The 22,838-nt window shown below is 41.2% G+C and overlaps 1 protein-coding gene across 19 annotated transcripts in view; it reads right to left on the bottom strand.

Annotated features, from left to right (window-relative positions):
- Positions 1–3,409: 3,409 nt before the first annotated feature.
- The window catches only part of TCF7L2 (transcription factor 7 like 2), a 173,203-nt gene continuing 153,774 nt past the window's right edge, over positions 3,410–22,838 (bottom strand). For 4 of the 19 annotated variants that reach the window (XM_088169339.1, XM_088169340.1, XM_088169343.1 and 1 more), the window contains 8 exons: positions 21,364–21,420; positions 19,616–19,741; positions 18,778–18,937; positions 17,942–18,049; positions 13,124–13,172; positions 12,487–12,537; positions 11,244–11,316; positions 3,410–5,682 (listed from right to left, as the gene is read on the bottom strand). In XM_088169339.1, coding sequence (XP_088025465.1) covers positions 5,259–5,682; positions 11,244–11,316; positions 12,487–12,537; positions 13,124–13,172; positions 17,942–18,049; positions 18,778–18,937; positions 19,616–19,741; positions 21,364–21,420 — 1,048 coding nt within the window. In that variant the 3' untranslated portion in view covers positions 3,410–5,258. Of the gene's footprint in view, positions 5,683–10,568; positions 10,642–11,243; positions 11,317–12,486; positions 12,538–13,123; positions 13,173–17,941; positions 18,050–18,777; positions 18,938–19,615; positions 19,757–21,363; positions 21,421–22,838 lie in introns of all 19 variants that reach the window. The other 15 variants (XM_014872509.2, XM_088169344.1, XM_014872508.2 and 12 more) reach the window with 9 other exon arrangements.

Raw genomic sequence — 22,838 nt, 5'->3', positions numbered from 1 at the left:
GCACTGGATCTGGAAAGCCTCTCTTCTCAGTGCCGGCAGAGATTTCCCTGGAACTCAGAGGGACTTTATCATCTCTGAGAGTTTGACTGCTGCTGTCCAATCTGGTTCAAAATGCCAGAGTATTCAAGAATTACCAGGAGAGTGTCAAGCAGACGGACATAGAGCGTGACTTCATGTTCTCCACTGCCTTAGAGGTCCAGATTAATATCCCCCCACCTCAAATTTAAAAGCATTTCCAACCTCAGAAAAAGAGAAACTCCTAGTACAAGGATGAAAGTCATGAATTAATATTTTTGATTGATCCCAAAAGAAAATTGGTCCAGGGATTGGAAGACTACAGGGCTCAAAGGGTCCTTAAATGGGTTGGTGACATTATTGACAATGATGAGTGCTTGGAATGAAATCACTTGTAGCTGATCTGCCTCAAAAGTCTCAAGACGTTTTGCAGGGACACCTTAAAAATAATGCCAAAGCAACTTCCACCTTTTTTTTTTATGCAGAGCAGGTTTTTTTATGACACAGAAACTGCTACAATATCTGATCAAATTTGAATATTTATAATTTTAAGGCTCCAAAAGCTTTAGACATCCTGTCCAACAAAGATCACTTGAGATCAATCTTGGTCCTGTACTGAATTTAGTTTTCAGCTGGAGCACCTCTCCCAAAACAGCATCCAAAACCTTCATCCAGCCTTTAGTGGTAAAGTGCTCCTATGTATATGCCAGACATACCTGGGCAGCAGTGTCACACACTTTGCTGTTGTTTGTTATTATTGTTTTAGTAAATAGTAACAATAACAATAGCATTATTAATATTAATATTATTAACTTTCATAATTGTTGAGATGACCTATGCAACCATTTTACTGTAAATTCTCTTTACATCTTTTTTATAGTCTAATGAAATGAACAGGACTCTAAAGATTGCTCCTTTTTTCCTGCCTGTCCATTTTTTTCTTTTAAGCAAAGCATAAAACCATGTGGCACTGCTTTGAGTCAGCAATTGCTTAAACTTTTTAAAATTCCATACACTAAGTGAAAAATGAGATCTACAAAACTAATGGAAAATAAATTTTTCCCGAACATGCAATACATTGACTTGCTTCCTTGCCTTAGTCCATAAAAACAGATGGAAGCGATAGCTACAGTGAATTACTTACTATGTGCAGGGCCCTGTGCTGTCCCATGGCAGTCCTGGATGAGAACAGATTGTGCCACTTTGTCACCACCCCACTCTAGTGGCTGCCCTCAGCCATGTGGATCTGGAGGTGATCAGCCTGTTCCTCACCCTATTTTACACCACAGTGTATAGAAAGGGCTGTCTTTCTACCACATTTCCACTGTACCTGGGCTCCTGGAAACAGAGGGAATACATATAAATAATGGCAATTTTCTCCAAGGATCCTTGACCCAGCTCAGTTCCTCTAAGCAAGGGAAATTTGGAGGCAAATCTGAAGGCATAGTCCCTCAAAGGGACGCAGCCAAGGCACAACCTGCAGGAAACACAAGCAGTTGTTTTCCCAGGGATATACAATTGTTTTCCACAGCAAACAAGTTCCCAGGACAAGTTCTCCACCACTCACAAGCCCTGTTCAATATACCCTTGGAACACATGCCTCTCACCACACACACAGAAGGAAAACTAATTTGCACAGGAATGGTGTTTTAGGACTCTGCTTTCCGAAATTTGCCTAATAAAGCAGAGAGCAAAGAACGCAGTATTTCCTGAATATATGAATCATACCTTGATGGTGTGTACTTTGAATCAAGGCATTCAAAGATCTCCCTGGAGCACTATTCCTTACTTTAGAAGAGAGCAGCTATCCCCAGCAGAGATGCAGCACATGTGTCGGGCTGATGGATGGCCATGCCCTAGCAAGAGTCAAAACACTTAGGAAAAAGAAGTAAAAAATTCCCTAGAAACCTTAACAAGCCGGAGAGTAATTTGAGCATTGCATTCAATTTACTGGCTACCAACAACAGCAAAAGTTGGCATCTTCCACAGAGGCTTTGCAGAAATGCCCTTTTTCCACTGCAGAGCCCTCTCCCACCCACACTGCCCATGTGCCTGTCGTGGTTGAGGAGGGAACATGTTCCACTGAGTTCAAGGGCAGCATCGTGTCAGACCACAACAAAAACACCATCAGGCCTTGGATTAAGAGAGATAAATGGAGCTTGGTAAAAAATTCACCATGACTTAATCCTTCTAATAGGACATAAGAAACAGTACTCATGTATCTTGCCCTTTACTAACATGTTTGAACAAAAAAAAAAATAAAAAAAATAAAGCACTCCTCTTGTAAACTAATAATTAAATATTAATGATTTGAAGTACTGTATATTGCTTACACATTATTTAGTACTTCACTCAGCACCTCCAAGGCTCTCACAAAGGAAATTCCTCCTGCAGCCAATGAACACTTTTGCAGATTTTATTGGACCCCACAGCAAGGGTCAGCACCATCCCAGTGCTGGGCTTACCAGAACAGCCTGTTCCCAGGGCTCTGCAGAGCACTCACCCTTCCTGCAGAGCCTGCCAAGACCAACCAAACAGAAGTGTAGTACCTGAACAATGCACCTGCACAAGGGCAGGGAACATACCTGCTTCAACACCTTTACACTGTTCTCCTCAAGTGCCACTATAGGAATTACTATGGCTGACATTTTCCAAGATGACTGGCCTTATTATGGTGACATCCACTTAAGATAGAATCCTGGAAATTATGAATTTTAAATCTCCACTTATTTTTAAAAAACCCAAACAAATCAACAACATAATAAGAATCCTTGCATACAAATTCACTCCCATCCTGCATCATCTGCAGGCATTGCTGTCAGGGGGATGCTGGATTCTCAGAACCAAGAGCAGGCTGTGCTGCAAGGGTTCATTGCATAAAAAACCCCTCTCAAATAGATGCAAAACTGGACTTAAATCTGCCCAGGAGATGAAGTCTAAGGCAAGAAGAAGGACTTTACTAATTAGGGCTATCTGGGCTCTCCTGTGTGACCTGTATAGTGCACCAGCCCTATGTTATGTGAGATCACCAGGTTGAACAGAAATACTTTAAAGGTATCACCAGCCCTGGTGTCCCATCCACCAGTCAGGCTCGCTTCACGTGGAAGGACATTCCCTTAGCTCACTTGCATGATTAGCAGTGGTTAAAAATCCTTTTTATTTAAAACAAATGGCACGTGATTTGGCAGAAGACAGCATAAGTGCACTGAGCAGGGAGAGGGCCAGTGCAGATGCATTCCATGGCAACCCAAAGGAAACGGGATTTCTCACAACTAGAGCTGGCTGCAGTTTGCCACAATTTTTACCCGTTTTTTCTGAGGAAGTTTTCCCGTCGGCCTGCAAATCTTTCCAGCCAGATAAAATGCAGTCAATGCATAAATGAGTTGACAAGTCATTCTCTGCACATACTAAGTTGCTTTTATTAATCCAGAACTGCATGCTACAGATACTGTACAGCATGAACATTTATTCATTACAAAAAATGGCTTCCAAACCATTAAAAATGAAAATCGGAATAAGAGCATAAAACGGAACAGTAACATCACAACTGTTAGGAAACATTCAAAGTATTCACAAAAAATGTTATAGTTAGCATCTTAATAAACCAGAGAAAAATCTGAGACAGTTTTACAATCGCTTCATGTCAACTACAATGGCACTGAATGAACAGATGAACAATTTTTCAGCTTTATACAGCGTTTTTTGCAACATCAACATGCCTAGGTTTTTTTTTTTGTTTTAAGTTTGCTACCTACCTGTATGTAGTAAGTGTACATAAAAGTGGCAGTCTGATTTTCCTTTTATGAATAATCTAATATACAGAATTTGGCCCTTAAGGGTTTATACCTCTTCATTTTAAATGCTTTCCGGACAATCTGCTACCAAACACGTCTGTTATAGGTGACATTAAAACTACATACATATCTACCTATGTAACATCACAGCAAAACATGATGAACAAAAAAATTACAGCATTAAAAAAAATAATAAAGTTGTCGGGAGAAAGTTAAAAGTCACTGAGAATTTTGGCACATAAAAATTTTGCACACAGCCTACAGTCCTAATGTCGCAGGGGATTCAGCTGCAGTTCTGAACAGGAGACACTTGGACCTTGCTATTTTTCAAACAGCATTGCTAAAAATTCCCTTGCTAAATTTTCAAGTCTTTTCGAGTGTAATGGCTTTTAAAGCAATTTTATTCTTTACACTATTGATCCTTGAAAAAATGCATCTGCGAATGTCCATTTGGTGGCAACCGTATTTCATATAGCAAAAAAAAAAAAAAAAAAAAAAAAAAAAAAAAAAATCACAAAAAGAAATCAAAAACAAAATCCCGGAAAAAATATATATATACACATTTATATATAAACTTAAAAACCTTGTACAAATGAGTTGTTATATATAAGATGCTTACACTAAAGGAAAAAAAAAACCCTTTATACAATGTTTCAAAGAAAAAAAAAGAAGAAAAAAACATTTAAAAAGGGACAACATACAGATACAACAAGCAATTTCTAAAGCAATAAATACTACTGGTCCAATAGCGTTGTGATACTTTTAATTGTTGAGTAGCGTCCCCTCCCCCAAAAAGAACAACACCATGGAACAAGGTATATTAACACATTTTTTTAACCCTTTGTTTCTGTACATTTAAACAATAACAAGTAACATCACAATAAAGGTTGTTTCACACAAAGAAGAAAAAAAAAAGAAGTAGTAGCGGCACCGCATTCGTTGTGCCCTTAAAGGTTTAAAAACCAGATGTAAAATGATTGGTTCGCAAGCTCGTATTTAATACAAATAATAAAGAACCAATGCCTCTGGCAAGGGCTACTTCAAAATTGCTTCTTTTTTTTTTTAATTTTTAAAATCAGTCTTTAAAACTAAGCTATTGGAACTACATAACAATTATGTATATATATATATTTTTTAAACGCTACAAAGACTTTAAACAGCTGTTGATAAAAATTTTGGCAGAATCATGAGGCTTTTCTCATCTACATATTTAAAAAGGAGAAATTGAAATAAGAATGGGTCAAATATTGACCAATGAACTCGATAAAACTAATGTAGCCACATGGCACAAATTAAAAATGAAACCGAGAAACGACGACAAACAGCGGACGACAACGAGGAAAAAAAAAAAAAAAAAAAAAAAAAGAAAACAACAACAAAAAAAAATCCCAAATACCAACAGAATTCAATCCCCCCGAAAGGAAACCGAAAGGGCTAACGAGGCTAAAGCTATTCTAAGGACTTCGTTACAAGGGAGAGCGGCTGGGGCTGTGTCCCCGCCAGCGAGCTGTGGGAATGCAAGGAGGACGTCGAGGGCTGTGCGAGGGATGCGGCCGGCGGGAGGGCGGCCGGCGGGTGGTCCAGGGCCCCGTTGGGGCAGCTGGCGGCGGGCAGGGCGCCGGGCTTGCCCGCGGCGCTCTCAGCGAGCACGAGCGAGGATGGCGGCGGCATCATCACCAGGTGCGCCAGCGGGTCGGGCTTCAATGAGAGCGAGAGGGGTTGCGTTTGTTCAGTCTGTGGTTTCGAGTCTCTGGAGGGGGAGGCGAGCATGGCGGGGGAGGACGGAGGAGAGTCTAGTAAGCTTCCATCTGAAGAGGGTGGGCTGACGCAGCTGCCTTCACCTTGTATGTAGCGAACGCACTTTTTTTTTCTCCTAGAAATAGGGAGAGAGTTATCTGTGAATAAAGGGCACAGATGCTGATGGAGACAGTCATCTACAGCAAAGAGCCGTCAGTCAGCTACTCTGGGCTCTGCACGGGTGGGAGCCTGGCCCCACGTGCCATCCTGGGGGTCTGGCAGGGTGTCCTCGGCACCAAGCCCGCTCGGGAACCTCCCCTCAGCTAACAGATTTGGAAAGGATTCACCAGTTAATTGTCTCTTCATCCCCCTCCTCTTCAGGCCGCCTCCTTTCCTTATTTTCATAATCAGAAAACTAGATAAATGGGTTTTGGAGCCCACTGTTCTAATCTACAAACTTTCCTCCATGGGAAAAAAAAAAACCATTAAAAAGTAATTTAATCCTCCTAAAATAAAAACCCTGGATAGCTGATGGTATCTCAAGACGTCCCATAATGCTGTCCAACTCAACAGGGCTATAGTTACACCTGCATCACCTGTGGTCTTATGATGCCCTGCCCTTGGGAGGCAAGAACGGCTGCAAACTACTGCTCACTGCTTTCTCCTCTGTTAAGAACCACACCAAATCCAGAAATGTCAGTCAGACAGGAGGGATATATAACAGAGAGAACGAGAGAGAGGGGAAATAAAAAACAAAACGAACAAACAAAGCAAACAGAAGAAAAAAACAGGAAGAGAACAGGAAAAACAGAGTATGATCCAAAATAACAAGAATAACTGGTTGTATGGCCTGCAGGTTGTGGCTTTAGATCGACTCAGTTTTACTTTTTGTTTTAGGGGACAGTGGTAGATTTGGGAAGCTGCTTGTCTGCATTTTAGGGATTTTCCTCTGAGAGGCCATCCATGTAACTCCAGAGTGGGATCCAATTTCAGTAGGTGAAGAGCACGACGACAGGTACAAAGGTGAGGAGCAACACGGATCTTATTTCACACCAGGGAATATGAGAGTCTCACAAGAGCCGCTCATCTTCAAATAAATAAGTGACCCGACAGAGATCTTTTCTCCTCCCTCTGTCCACTGGATAATGTACAGGAGCAATGAAAACAGATGAGAGTTTCACACCATCTCTCTTGCCAAGTATGTGCAAGACAATTCTAGCAGTAGGACAGAAATAATGAGGTAAACAACCACAGCATCTGAATGAATGATGTCCAGTGGCCAACTCGACCCTAAGCATGCTGGCTCTCCAGCCCTCCTATCCACAGTCACACTTCCCATGGGAAGTGTTGGAGTGCTGTCACACAGCCCCAGGCATAGGACAAAGCCTGTCTAGAGCAGCTCTGCCACAACAACTTTGGATGCTCAGCTAAGCTGCACAAAGCCACCAACGTGAAGGAGGAGGTTGCTCTCCCTCTCCAGTGGATACGTCACCCCTGAGTGTGCAGCTGAGTGTCACTGGGGACATTCCCCACTCCAGGAGGTGCCCCAGTTCCCCTGCTGGTTGCCAGTGTTCTCCCTTATGCATGGCATTTGACTAGGTGAAACCAAGCTCTGCCCTTGCAGCAATGAGGACAGATGCTTCTCATCTGCAAAGGAGATCAAACTAGCTTGATACTGGAATTAAAACGACCATCTCCCATAGCCAGGAAGGAAACAACAACCCCAGCACCCCATCTTTCACCAGTTTCAGTGAGGGACCAGTGCTGTGACATCCCTTCCTCCAGAGACTCAGGCCTGCTCTCAGATTCTGCTCCATGTGCCACATGGCAAGGTAAGGGGTTAGGGCTATTAGAGTTTTAACCACGTTAGCCTGCAGATCAATACATGCTAAAAACTAAAGACAACCATGCAACTTAAATGTTAAAAAGAAAGAAAGAAAGATAGAAGACAGCAAGTGAAGGCTGTAAACCATGCTTTATTAGAGCAACGTTAAAAGACAGGAAAAAAATTAATTTGGTGGGCTCAAAACAGACCTTGTTAATTCTTCTACCATCAACAAACAACACTGGAGATCTCTGGCTCTTGGCTAAGGACAATTCTGATGTTTTTTCTCCCCTTTCCTCCCTCACAATTCCTACTTGAGCTGTGCAGCACTACCAGGGACACAGTTCATGTTCAGATCTTCTGTACAGCTCCAGTGGCAAAGCAGGACAGTTAAGCCCCACAAAGCTCACCAATATTACTTGTGTGAAAAGATGGGCTCTTACAAGCTGGAGACTGCAGGACTCCCTCTCCATCCCCAAATTAAAATTACTTGAGAGCAGAGACCCAAGCTCTGCCTGCCAAATTGATGGGGGTCCAAAAGCCCTTTAACTGGACTGCTGTGAACCTACAGGGCAGTGAATTATTTAACTGGAGGCAATTTGAATTTAGTATGCCAGCATTTAAAATTTGTTTTTTAATATTAAATATTTCTGTGGCCTGAAAGAAAGAGCTCCCATGGCAAAGCAGCCTTAAACAAGGTTTACCTTTCTGACACTGCAGAGTTAACCTTTTAAAAACCAAACCCATTGCTCTGCTAACCTGAAGTAATTTTCCTTTGACTAGGATTAAGGGAGCATACTGCTTCTTTTGCTAAACGCTTTAATATAAAGTCTGGCCACTTGTAATCTGAAAAAAATATTTACTTAAATCATGGTGGCTCAAGAAGGGAGACATTTCCACAATCTGTGCAAATCACACCATGGTTACCTGTGGTCATGTACCTGTCAGGGTTAAGTGGGACAAAAGGTCCAGAGGGCAAACCCCCAGACCACACACAGGCCTTTAGCAGATGTGAAGACCCCCAGGCAGCTCTGGTGAGGGAGAATAAGCAAAAATCTAAGGAACTACTTGTGCCTCCATTTTGCTCTTCTAAAGGTTGGAACAAACATACTACATATCCCCCCCTCAGAAGCACTAATGAGGATTATTCACTTGTGTATTGCTCTGAAAGTGTTAACTTGCTGTATCAGTAGGGCAAACACCAACAGACCTGACCCCACTTGTGCTGCCCTTGAAACTAGCCCTGGAACAGCACTAGGAAACCTGTAATGCTGCAATTGCCATGAGTGAAAGCCATAGAAGATTGCAAGGGTTTATTCAGTTGCTGTGGGCAAAGATGTCGCACTTTTCACCACAGCAGCAAACTGCACATCTTTAGCACCTACCTAAGGTGTGCATCAAAATGCTACCATGCTAGCAAATGCAATGTTATAATGGTTAGGACCAGAACTAGGAGAGAAATGCTCTAATACCTAGTGGTAAAATGCCTCCATGCATTAAAAACCAAACAAGAAACCAAAACAAAAAGAAAAGCAGCTGACTCTGAATCAGTAAGTCCAAACTGATCAGCTCTACCACTGAACTTGGCCCAGACTTCTGACCAAAATCTGGTGTAAGTTAAGAGAGGGTTTATGCTTTACATGTAACCTAAGCACTGTACAGACCAAATAAAAAGTTTCCTTGCTGATAAAATGTAGTTTTAAAAGTATGTTGCTTACTTAAGCAGCCAGGAAAAGATAAAGCAACACAAACATGATGTGCCCTCAGTTCTGGTACTTGGCATGCAGAGCCTGACATGCTTCACATACTCTATCTCTAGACTACACAAATATCTGCTGATAGTGTGCAGCAAAGTAACCACAGAATAGAGCCTAACTAAACACAGCACTGCAGGACTTGGCTAGCATGAGACTCCTGACACAGTGATGTAGCTACTCAGCTCTTCTGCACTGAACCCTTCTCCCTTTAAGCACTAAGAAACTGCTGCTTTCCCAGCTTGTTTAACACATGTCCTGGTACTGATACCTAAACCCCAACACCCGTGCCTCAAATGGGACAACACAGAACCTGCAGAAGGCATTTCTGGTGCCTCCTCTGGTACACTGACACACACCACCACCCTCAATCCCTGTTTCCTCGACACTAAGCACAGACAAGACTGCGTGCATACACAAAATACGATGGACGTCTGAGCTACATTCTAAATGAGATGGAGCACATGGGACTGGCATGAGTAAGAGGGGAAAATGTGGGAGAGGAATCACTACACACAGAGTGTGGTTTGGGTTGAAATACCTACCATCATAATATTCCAAATTCAAAGACTGCTTGTATCAGAATAAAGAAACAACAAATTTAACCAAATGCGATCATATAAGGAAAAAGGAATGAGAAAAGAACTACTCGGTATCCCTCCACCAAGAAAGAAGTACGTACTGAGTTACACATGGAATTAAACTCCAGTAGAACATGGGCTGCCGGAATTTGGGCTTTCTGATGGCTTTCATCTCCTTTTAATGCTGGACACTGTGCTACTAAAGTTGTAATGAGTTTTGTCTAGAGCTCAGACATTTACAGCTCACTTGTTGGGATAAAATTTAAGAAAAAATATTTTTTTGGGATTACAAAAAAAGATTCCATATAATTAAAAAAATTATATCTACACAAGCCTTACTGAGGCATAGAAGCCAATAGGTAGCTGTTTAATTTTTCAGATAATACCAAAAGAATGAATACTATATAAGCTGTAAACACTGGCTTTTACATCTCTAATAATGAGAAAAAATCTAGTGCTGCAGATCCCAAGAACCTTTTTAAAAAGCCTTTGCAGGCAGGGGACATAGACCCAAATGAAAGACAAAATATAACTGTCCAGCTAAACATGAATATTGCTGGAAAAATTAATGGAAAATCTGGAAAAAAAACCCAAAAAATAAGCCAAAAAAATTGCCAGCTTTAAGGACTTTGAGTTTTCTTGTTCCCAGTTCTACCACCAGGGAGAGGTTATTGGTAAAGAAAGAGAGAAAATGGCATTAAATTAGCAAGAAATTCCAAGACCAAAGATTATTAGCAATTGATGCTGTGGGAAAGAGAAAGGTGGGGAGTGGGGAAAAAAGATTAAAAAATAAAATCACACAAATGCACTAAGAGGACAGATTGCTTTTATTTCCCCAAAGGCCTGATGGGTAGTTTTATACCTGCATGGTTTGCACCATAAACTCTGTCGGTCAAGCCCGAACAATGCCCGACACTTCTTTGGAGTATTTGCATCTGTTAGCATAAGGTAAACACAAAAAATACAACACAATGGTGGATAGAGCTCATTTGGTCTGCGTCATCTTAGCTACAGCTACGTTCAGCTTTCAATCACCTTCGCTTTATTTGGTAATCTCCCCTCGTACCAAGGGCAGGAAGGAAAACAGGACTTTCATAATGAGCCAAAGGGAAACCAAAAAAAAAAAAAAAAAAATCTCCGACACAGCCACGAGCCTGTGTGGTGTCGGTACCGCACTCAGTGCCGCGTTATCAAGGGCTTTGGGAGAGACTTTCCTTGGGTGGAGGCTTGGAAGGCAGGAGCGTGGTTGAGCCACGGATCAGATGGGCTTAAGGTTGATGCTGTTTTACAGTGGGTTTTTGGCTAGCAGCAGCAAAGAGGAAGGCAAAAAATAAAAAAAAAAACAAACCAACCAACAAAGAAAAAAAAAAGCAAAACCCTTTCAGAGAGACGATTACTGATGGCAGTGTCCCACTCCCTTGTGTCTTCTAGATCACAACACAGAGCTACAAAGCAACAAGGCAGGAAAAAAAAGGGGAAAGTACCAAATAAACCAGCTGCAAATCAGCCATAGCGAGTCTGGGAAAACTATACACACCTGCAGGGGCCGCACCAGTTATTCTGTTGATCAAGGCCAAAGCGCGCTCGGCATTTCTTAGGAGCGCTCAGGTCTGAATGAGTTCAAGAAAAGCGAGCAGAAAAGGGAGAGAGGAAAAAAAGAAAAGGGGAGAGGGGGGAGTGAGAGAGAGAGAGAGAGAGAGAGAGAAAGGAAGAGAGAAAAGGGGAGAAAAAAGAGAAAGGTAAAAATAAGGAAAAAATAAAAATAAAAAAGGGAATAAAAATCAATGTCCTCGTTATTAATTGCAAATATTGACTTTTGATTTAAAAGTTAAAAAAAAAAGTGATAATTACATTTTTATTCAACTCTTGAGATTAGCTGTTGCAATTAAAGCTGCAGTATCCCTTTATAAAGGACTGTTTCTTTCCCTTTTCAGAGAGCAGGTAGAGGAAAGTCTTTGTGGTTGGTCTAGCAGGATGTTTCAGGCAAAGATTGATTTGGGCTGGGTTTTTTTTATTTTTTTTTTTTTAAGAGGGGGAAAAAAAGGAAGAAAAGAAGCTGAGTATGGAAGTTAGATCCTGAACATGCTTTTTTCTTCAACTCAGATACAAAATAAGAGAAAAAAAAAAAAGAAAGGAAAAAAAAGAAATTATATCTCCTGGGATAATGCAGCTTTTGGAATAACATTCAATTTACTTGTTTTCATTAATTTGTATTTAAAAGAATGGATAAGAATAAGCAGATTGCAGAATGAGTATGTTAGTATCAGCCAGAAAATAAAACGTAAAGCATGGCAAGGTGCTGAGTTAGTACAGCTAGTGAATTGCAATGAATAGGCTTGAGCAGAAAGGAAAAAAAAAAGATTCAAAACTAAAATAATAATAAAAAAATGCATATGCATGCTAATGTGAGAAGACTTAGTGGGAGCCATGAAAAATGCCATTAGATTAAGGAGGTTCATTACTGACTTGCTTCCATTCTTTATCAGTCTCTTTAAAGAAATACTGCATATTCAATTTGCACAGTTAGTACAACTCTTGCGTTATTTTTACTGTATTACTGTTTTAATAGCAATTGTTACAAAAACAAAAAACAAAATTAAAAAATACTATCAAACATAATAGATATAAAGATATATAGATAATAAATACTATCAAAACGTGTGGATGGTATTTTTTTTTTTAATGTCATAAGTGTTTAATGTTAAAATCTATAATGGCAGGAAAAAAAATTAAAAAGCAGTTTATAAACTATTTTAAATGACTCAAAATGACGTTAGCACCTGTAATCGGAGGAAGTGAAAGGCAAGGATTTAGGAAACATTCGCTGTGTTCTGAAAAAAAAGAACAAATTATACAAAGGCTTCAAAAAAACTAAGTTAGGGCTTCTTCAAGATCGACTATGAGATTGCCTATGCAGTATTTCTAATTTCCTATATAGAATGGCAAACCTCCTTAATTTAAGATGGGTGCGATTTACCACTGTAAGGCATGCATCAGGACATCCAGGGACAGCCCAAGTTAGGAGCACACGCACACGGCCGCGCGCGCGGGGACGCGCGGAGGAAGCGGACGGCGGGACACACGATGGCACAGGCATTAATTAATTACAGCTACGGCTCTGCGGCTACAGGCTCGGCACTACACGGACAAACTCAGCTAAAGCCACGCCAGGAGGCTCTGACATGCAATGGCTGGGTTACTAGTTTTAGAAGGGCGGTAACGCGTGAATAATTGGAGTGCATTTAAAAAAAAAAAAAACAAAAAAAAAAAACAAACCAAACAAAAAAAGCTGTCTAGCATAGGGACTGGCTCCCCTGAGGCCAGGAGAACTGTGCCCACCTCCCCCGTTCCTACAAGGGTCACGCCAGGACTGCCACACTTCCACTAAGCAAGAGGTTTTGACTTGTCTTTACTTACCATTGGTCTCTCCTGGCTGCTTATCCCTTTTCCTCTTCTTCTTCTTTCCCTGCAGAAAACATATACAAATGAGAAGGATTAAAATAAAACCCCAAACAAGCGTCCTTGCAAGAGGGCACCGAGCAATGAGGCTGTGGCAGAAAGCTCCCAAGGGGGGACACCGAAGGATGGCACTGGCTCACCCCCAGTGCAGGGAACTTTGGGGGGCCCCAAGGAGATGCTGCACCCTGGGATTGACTCTGCCTGCCCACCCTGTGACTTTTCAGATAGCCTCACTGCAGCCCCCCAGTGCTAAAACCCACCAAGGCCATGGGCAGCTGGAAGCACCAGAAGAAGTGCAGAAGAAGGACATGCAAGATGCTGCTTTTGAGCTAAGATCATCATGAAGCCAAAAACATTTGACATGTGTATGCTCCAGCATGTAGAAATTTCAAGAATCACTTGTGATCATATATTGATGGGGCAGGGAGGGAAAGGAGAGGGAGATAAGAGAGAGGAAAGTGAAGTCAGACTGAGCACCTGGAGCTCCTCAGCACCAAAACCCAAGCATTCAAGCAGACAAGGAAGCTCACAGTAATAAGCAAATCCTAACCTGCAGTTTCATAGTTTCACTTACAACTTAAAAAGCAATGCCAGGACAAGGAAAAAAAATCCAGACATAGCCAAGACCCTTCCCACATTTTGCTCTATCACAAGGAAACAACCAGTAAAATTTTGCTAAATTCTATCCCTTTCTGAAACTGTACAAGATGATGAAATTTGTTACAGTTTTTGACTGGAGGGAAAAAATCCCATTCTGTTTCCCTCCAACAGTGTGGGAGAGGACAACTGGGAGCTCAGCTTCTGTGAAAACACAGTAATTCCTTTCCAGTAGAAAAAATAAGAAGTAATAAGCATAGCTCAAAAGAGAAAAGCTATTTTTCCAAGAAAACTCCTCTAACACTGAGGTACAGGGTTTGCAGACTACTACAACAAGGACAATGTAGGCAACAGAGTAATTTCATTTTCATAGCTCCCCAAATGCTAAAAGCAACAACTTTTGGGCCAGCAATGTCAGCTGTGAACAGCACAAGAATTCCTGGCTTTTGAAGGCATGGTAGCAAGCGCAGCTCATGAGAAGACCTCAGAGCAGCAGTCTCTTGTGGTGAAGGGGCAATAAACATCTCTTGGAAGAAGGAATCTCAGAACTTTTTGAAGAGTTGGATGTATCTAGGAAAGCCAAGATGTTCTCCCACATAATGGGCATCTTTCTCAGTAGATGGATTCCAGATATATGGTTCAGATGGGCTTCAGCATGGCACACCCACATTTGGGATGGTCCCTATGATAGGTTTCCTGGAATGTATTAGTAAAAAATTCCCCCAGTATGAATGTAGGTCATTTATTCATTGTTGTTCTGTTTTTCCTCCACAAAGCTGGCCTTGTGGCGTGAGATTTTCTACACTCATCTGCCCTTGCTTGCTCAGGGTTGTAAACTGTCATCCTGTTGTCCTGGCTGGTCCAGGTTTATGAGATCCTTCTGGAGATGGAAAAAAACTGTGTGCACTGTCCATCTCAAAGGCACTTTAAACAACATGTACATAATCCTTCAGTCTGGATGCTCATGACAAATAATCTCTGGCAGCTCTGAGGTAATTTATTGGGATATGGAAGTTGTCAAGTGCTAGAGCAGCCATCAGTCTAACATGACAGGCAGACAAGGCAGACGAGTGCTGCACCTAAAGCTCCCTGAGAATAGAATAGGGAAAAACCACGGTATCTTGAAATCCACATATCACATAAAGATGGAAGAAGCTCAGACTTTGCTCCATCTATATTGATCTAGATTGACAGTAAGTCTGCGAAAATCAGTGAATTTTTTTCAGCTCTCAACAGTGTAACCAAAACCAGACAACTGCCTCAAGATTATAAACCCGACTTTTATTTAATCCGAAGTAGGCCACGGGCATAATTAACAGACTGCATCTGGGGCGAATTTGCTTAGTTGTTGCAGTTTTGAATTTGGGAATTCAAGGGCTATTTCAATTTGAGACCTTATAACTTCTTCACTCAAGGGCCAGCCAGAACAAAGGTCAGGAGTCACCTGTCTTTCACAAGCTCTTCAAGCCAGGTATTAAAGCACTGTAATGCCTTTAGGAAGTAATCTGTTAAAAACAGCTGATCTACAGGAATGTTAGCCAGGGACCAGGAATTTCTCATTCTTTTTCAATACAAACTTTTAAAACTCTTCCTAACAAAGAATGGACAGAGGTCACTTCGACTTCTTTACACCCTTTTCAAAGGAAACAGAGAGAAGAATAATCTGGTTTGCTTGTTCAATTTCTGGGCTACATGAGGATATTAGACTATGTATCTAAATTAATATATGGAATTAAGGAAAGAACTGTGGCAGCAGTTTTTCAAATGTTCTGCCAAAGAGACCATTTTTTCTTTGCCTAAGATTGTTCTCCTAAGACTTGAGCAGATTGTAACATTTTCTGTCATCATACTATATAAATTCTTATGCTGCAAGTAAATATGGATGTAAATAGCTGCTAAACATTTTGGCAGCTCCCTCTTCAAAGCCAAACCAACATGGATTTTGAGAGGTCTGCAGAGTTCTTTGGTACTAATTTTCTAGACAAGCAGTGGGTGAGGTGACTGGACCCTTACGTACTTCTGAGTCCAGCAATCAGCACTGCCAAATATCTTACATTAGATCTCAGGAAGAGCCAATGTGCCTTGTGACACCAACAAGCCACGAGGCTGAAAGCTGCATTTCCTGAATGCACTGCTCCTGTCTCTGAAGACTTGGGCTATAGCTGGCCTTATCCTTGAGCTGATGTGAGGTGCTTAACAATTTAACCACTTCAAGCAGCCCAAAGTCGCTCCCCTGCTAGATGTGTGAAAGGCTCAAGACCCTACAAACGGCTGAGGGAGGAGGGGCACTCAGGAGAGCTGTGAATGGACCAGGAGAGGAGAGATAAATAAATCCTGCGGGTGATGCAAAGGTACCACGCTCTCCTCAGGCAGGAAGGTTCCCCCTGAAGGTCACTTGGGGGTACAGCATCAAGCCGCTGGGAAAGCACTGGCTTTCTCATCCTGTCCTTTTTAGCTTGAGAAGAAAGGGTTTCTCAGTGTTCACACAGTGAGGACAAAAGTAAAAGGTCCTAAACACTGAGGCTTTGTACATGCCCATCTGTCAGTGGCACAGTCACTGTGCAGAATGAGCATTCCCGAAACCTCAGTCGAGCCTACACTCCCTTTTGAACACCCAAGACGATGATACTGCACAGTGCTGAGGAACTACCTGAGCCTATGGTCTGACAGCCTCAGGCCAGACTGTGCTGAAAAGGGAAGGAAAACGTGCTAAGCAGGAGCTGTGCCTCATCAGGATTAAAAAGGTCTCCTCTGAGGAGCAGAGAATCAAGAATATTCTGAACTGGAAGGACAATTGAGCATGCATAGTTATACTTGTAATGACCAAGAAGGGACAGCTGAGCCCAGTGGGAAGAAAAGATGATCAAGAAAACAGAAGGATTTGAAAAAATGTCCTTAAGTACATATTGCTAAATAAGTGAGCATGTATATTCTCCACCACTGAAACAGCAGAAGAGTGTAAAGAGCTGCTGCTGCTGCTTCTCCTGGCTTCACTGCAGACTCTGAACGGGATTCCTCTCACCCACACATATAAAAATGCACCTTTACAGAGGCAAGTATTGTCATATACAGCAAAATAGAATATTTATGGTAAAAATCGGCAGTGATGATGATGGGGATGGAAGACATAGACTTCAACAAAACCATAATGTGTAACTCTACACAGAACTGGCATCAATCTTAGAGCTGTTGGTCACCAAACCTGCAGGGAAGTGTGACTAGAAGGCAGGGAACAGGGTTTATTACAGAGTTAGAGACCTTGAAAGTTTTAGGTGATTTTTATTTAACTTAAAAAAAAAATCAAGATGCTGCTATAATCCTATTAAAACAGGTTTAGAGCTCTCACCAATCCACAAATCTGTCAAGAATTTATGGGCTTAGGCTTGCAAACACTTATTACCATCTGCACCGCTTACCCTTCATGGAAGGAGCTATTTAGTACTAGGGGTTATAAAGCTGCCCTTATGCTTTTTAACAGCAAAAAATTCTACTACATTTAGCTCAAAAAGAGGCTTTCTGAAAACTAGAGGGAGGAATCAATTTTAAAAACAATCCATGAATTGATCATGAATTCCAATACACTTTTTAAAAAATGAGAAGGGTAGAGGGAAAAAAAAGGTAATATGGGCATGAAGAAAAAAACAAACTACACAACTGTAGAGCGTGGAATAATTCATTTAACCCCATTTGAGAACAAAACTTTCAAATATATAATGCTTTTGGTTTTGCCAGTCCTTCTCTGAAGCTAGGAAAAGTCATTTTTCCACTTTCCACTACACTCTCACACAGATAAGCACAAGACACTAATTATTTATCACTTTTGGTGGAAAGGAGAGGAGCTATACTAGGGGGATTTAAAGTTTTGTTTTAAAAAATGAAATTCAAAATGACCAGCAAGCCAAACAGCATTTCCAGATGCTGGTAAAAGTGAAGGGAAGACTTTTCTTCACAGAGCTCTACTGTTATCCTCCAATTCTAACCCTATACTAGTCCCAGCCAGGAAGCCTCTTCCAAGTGGAAGGCTGGGAATTATCCCTAGTAATTTTGGTATCACCGAGGGAAGCTCCCGTTGTTGTTACCAGACTGGGGTCCTGAGGCTTTCCACCTGGTTTAGCAGATCCCATTGACATTTCTACAAGCTCTACTACTAAGAAAGTTTCCAGCTACATAGGAACCTACATAGTTATCCCGTGCAGACCAGCCTGGGTACAGCTGCATGTGAAGCTGTCGCTCCTTCCTTGCTAGTTCATAGTATTTCGCTTGCTCTTCTCTGGATAACGCGTGCCACTGGGGTGGAGAAAACACAAAAAGACAAAATAAAAAGCACTAGTGGTTGTTTTTTTTTTTTTTAAGCACGTTAACAGCAAAGTGTGTTATTTATACATATAAATACAGTTAGAATCGATTTTCATTAAAAAAAAATATATAAACAGATGATCTGGCATGCTGACATTCGTATTTTATTTACAAATCCAGACTGTAACTGTAGTTAAATCAACTGAACCACAACTAATCATTTACATGCACTCAACCCCGTTGTCTCCTGTTGAGAAAGGAGAATTATGAAATCTAAACAAAAACAGACAGCAGGAGAGATGGTCCAGAAGCTGAACCACTTGTCCTGAGCCAGAACTCAGTTACAGCTTTGGAGGTGGTCTCCCCCACTGGCACTCCCTCCCCTCTTCTAGCTCTCACAGATGCTGATACTGTACTCAAAGGTTTTCCATTTCCCATTTACTTTTCTGCCTATCTTAGGCCAAAGTAAAAATTTGAGACTTTTTTCATCAACCAGTCATGGAAACGACACAGAAATAACACTGCTATTAATTAACTCCTCCTCTTCCCCATGAATGACCCCACCAGCAAGAAGTGCCTGCAAAAACTAAAAAAACAAAACCAAGGCCTTTGTTTTAGCAATTTCCCTACCCATTTTCACAATAGCAGAAAAACACAGGGATTCAGAAGGTGTGAATCCTACAGAGTTTCAGGCCCTGCTCATGTCCCTTGTTACCTACCCTTCGACCGAGGATTTGGTTGATGGCTGCGCTCTCTTTCAATGTGCATTCTGCTACAACTTTTGCTCTCATTTCCTTCATATACAACATAAATGCATTAAGAGGTTTCTTTATGTGTGGCTTCTTTTTCTCTTCTTCTTTTTTGGAGTCCTGATGTTTTCTGAAGAGTAAAGATACAACAGACAGAGACCTCACAGTAAGAACCCCTTGTGAGTTTATTAAATTAATCCCCTCAATCTCTCTAAGCATTAATCCTCAGCAATCTCTAGGAAGAGGACCAGAAGATTCTCTAGAACCTTCACCCTGGCTGCTGTATGGGAACAGTCTTAAGAGCATTACAAGAAAACTCACCTCATGTTTATGCAACATCACTAAGTACCCTCTGAGCCCCTACAAGAACCTTGGAAGGACATGGGCTACAGAAAAATGGGCTCACAGGGAGAGCTTGAGTGTGACAGGAGAAGAAATAATTACACCCCGTTATCAATGGGCTCTTGTCAATACAAACCTAAACCTGATACCAGCTCTCTGCAGCTTTGAAGAAGCCATTTATGCTTAGCTTTTTGCATCCTGTGGTGCATCTGTTATCTCAAGGCTTCAAACTAGGCACTGAGTAACAGAGAAACTGGTCAAGAAACTTGAATCTCAATCAAGGAAAGTCCACTTCCTCGTTGAAACAGGTGAAATTAGTAACTACTTGCCTATGTTACAGAATGACTCAAAGATTGCTATCATCATATTTTGACACATTTTGGCAGCTAAACCACATTCAAATAAATTATAACAGATAAGAAAAAAAAAAAATAAAAAATATTTCACAGGGGAAGCAACAACTTACGAGCTGTGGAGTGAGCCGACGTCACTCTGGGAAGATTCCTGTTTGACTGTTGGTGTGACTATGGCCGGATGAGGAATTCCAGTTGTGTGTAAACTATGGTGTGGCGGGACCATGTGTGGAGGAAACCTAGAGGAGAGAAAGCTGTGTAAATCGTCAGAATAAAAATGAATGAATGGGGAGGGATGTGTACACACATTAAAAAAAAAAAAAAAAACAACTGGCATATAACAAGCACATGACAGCTAGACAAAGCATATGAAAGCTGGCAGCATTAATTAGCAATAAATTAAACATAATGACTCTTCTAATGTCATTAAAGCCAATCTTCCCCTTCATTATCATTACTGACACGAGACATCATGATTTTTAACATCTTTAACAAAAGGCGAATTCAACTGGATGAACTTGTATGAAGGTGGAATTTCAGCTACCTGAAACAAAATCCACCAGTCCATTTCTTTGCTAAGAAATTATGTATGGCAGCCGAGGAATCAATTTTTATAGTTTTGAATCATGTTGCAAATTTAGGATGACATCTTTTATTCTATATTGACAGCAAAATAAAATATTAATGCCAACACATTCTAGATGAATTTTTGATAATACTTATAGACGCCTCATTAGCTACATTTTGTTGATGGAGCAAAAGAAAATATTTATATGTGTCTAATAAATCTCTGAGTCACATTGTTTTAACAGAAGGTGGAAGATTGTGGAATTTTTGATCCATTAAAGTAACCTAGAAAGGCTTTAACAGTCTAGCGTTTCTAAAGAGAAAAAAAATGTTGCCAGCTTTATGGTTTATGGTCATATACATGGACAGATCCCAGTCCTGCAAGTGGATTCAGAGGGATATGCAATCCTTCTGCATGAATCTAATTGCTTGGTCGGGATCACAGCATAAACATGGCACAATCATTTAGACTTCTTACATTTTAACAGAAATGAACAAACTTCTCAAAAGCAGGATTGACTTATATCATTGTTTCTCAACAGCCTCAGAAAGGTTTTGCAGTGAATAAGGAAAGCACAGCATGACTGACTGCTTTCCCCTTAGAAAACTCCCATTGTAGTCAACAGGTTTCCAGGGAATAGCTTAAAATTATGTTTCAGAAGTAACTTTCCCCAAAACGCTAAAATTAAAGTGATCTGGCAAGGACTTTTCTCAGTGCAAATCCCCACTCTCATCCAAGATTTTGAACAATCTGATCCAAGTAAAATAACCCAAGATTATGGAACATTTAATGAGATAAATAATTATTTCTTCTCTCATCAATATACAGTGATATTTTGCTATCCAACAGAATTTAAAACGGGGTGATATACCATGGATATCACTGTGTATAAGCATCAGAAATATAGTGGGGTTATCTTTTTCTCTTCCCTCTTATAAATTCCAGTGCTGATCTTAACAATCCCATCCCCTGTGACTGCCTAGACATTCTCTACATTCACAAGTGACACAGAAGTACTTTCATGAACAAGAGCACTGTCCACTACAAGCTCTGAGGATCTTTTGTCTATCAGCTGGTAGTACTCAGGGTGATTAGACAGAACTATTTTGTCTTTGAAGGCAGCGGTGGGAAGAGCAAGAACTGACAGAGAGAATGTGAAATTGTTCAAGTTATAGAGAATTGCAGCTCTTCATGAACAAAGGCATGGAGAGAAGGGAGGCAGGAAGGTGGGATGGCAAGGAAAGAGGAGAATGGGCAGCAAAATGGTCATTCCTACTTCTGCTAAAGACTCACGGACACAAATCTCCAAGTGGGTTGTCCAAGTGCCTTCCCACTCTCTGACAAAAGTAGCTGGGAGAGAAGCACACATTTGAGGATATACTTTGGTTTATGGTAGGTCAGAACAGAAGACAATGTCAAGACTGCAAAGGAGACTGGCATCCTTGTCCCAGTTCTGCCATAGAACTGCTCACCATCAGCAAGACACAAACTGGGCCTTTGTATTATTTTTTTCTGTTCCCTCTCTACTTCCATGTGTATGTATTTTGATTGGACATTTTGTTCACACAGCGCCTGGGACCTTCAGACACAGTACAATGCAAATAAAACCTGGCAGTACGAGTTGGATTTTTAAAAAATAACTAACAAACACTAGCAAAAATAAAACCGGTGGCAAAAAACTGACCTTGCTGAAAGCAGTCTAAGCACAGTGATAAAAGGCTGAGACACATCCTATCAAGTGACTGTGCTAGGCAAGACCCAGGGTTTCAGAGAGGACTATGCTGCTGGGGCTGGCTAAGCCAGAGACAAGGGGACAATGAAGGATGAGGATGGAGATGAAAAGTCTTCCTTCAGAGAGAAGGCAGGAAGAGCTGTGCTGGTCTGACATGAGGGCTCAGCATGAAGAGCAGTGGACATATACCAGCAGTGAGAAAATCTGAGTGCAGAGCACAGCATGCACACATTGTGTGAAGGCCTGAAAGATGGCAAAGCCTCCACTGACCTCAGCCAAGATATTTTACTCATAGGGCTGAAAACTCCAGAGACTACAGCCTTCATCAACAGGCAGCTGCAGCTCAGTGGTTATTTTCAGGGTTGCAGTTTCCATGAGGAAGTGCTGTGTTCATAACCAATGACCATTCACTTTTTCATACTGAATCTGTCCAATTCACAAGGCTGCCTATTGGACTTACACACCCCTTCCTGTGTTTAGGGCTATAAAAACATGCTCCAGAAACCAAAGTTGCTCTCACAATCCCATGGACTTTCAAGGGTGGGATGAGGGTTCACCCCAAAGTCCAAGTGCCTGCTCATTTCCATGTAGACAGCCACTCACGTGGCAATATGAGCAGGGGAAGAGTGTTAATTTTTAACTTCCTGGCTACACTCCAACTTCAGTAATTACATTCAGCAAAAGTGAATTTCCCCTGAAATTTCAATTACAGAAGGTATTTTCCACTGCCACCACTTAACTGCTGTGCAGTGTTTGTCTGGTGTAATTCTGCTAAATTATTTCCTGATTTCCTCTCCCAGCAGTTGTTTTTTCATAGTGGGTCCACTGTTTGCCCATCACTCAGTTAGCCCTGTCTCATTTTACCTTAAAGGCATATTACAGAGGGGTAATGATGGCTCAAGAGATGTGACAGGCATGCTACAAGCATACAGTGTGAGTGTGGCAAGGCTACAAGCAACAACGAAGAGTTGTAAATGGTTAAAACAACCAGAAGACACTACCTTGATAGCCTAAACCACTTATGAAAAATCACTAT

The sequence above is a fragment of the Sturnus vulgaris genome, chromosome 8, assembly GCF_052056855.1.
Source record: "Sturnus vulgaris isolate bStuVul1 chromosome 8, bStuVul1.hap1, whole genome shotgun sequence".
Lineage (NCBI taxonomy): Eukaryota > Metazoa > Chordata > Aves > Passeriformes > Sturnidae > Sturnus > Sturnus vulgaris.
Note: the sequence above shows the minus strand (reverse complement) of the source record. Positions and strands in the feature narration are given on the sequence as shown.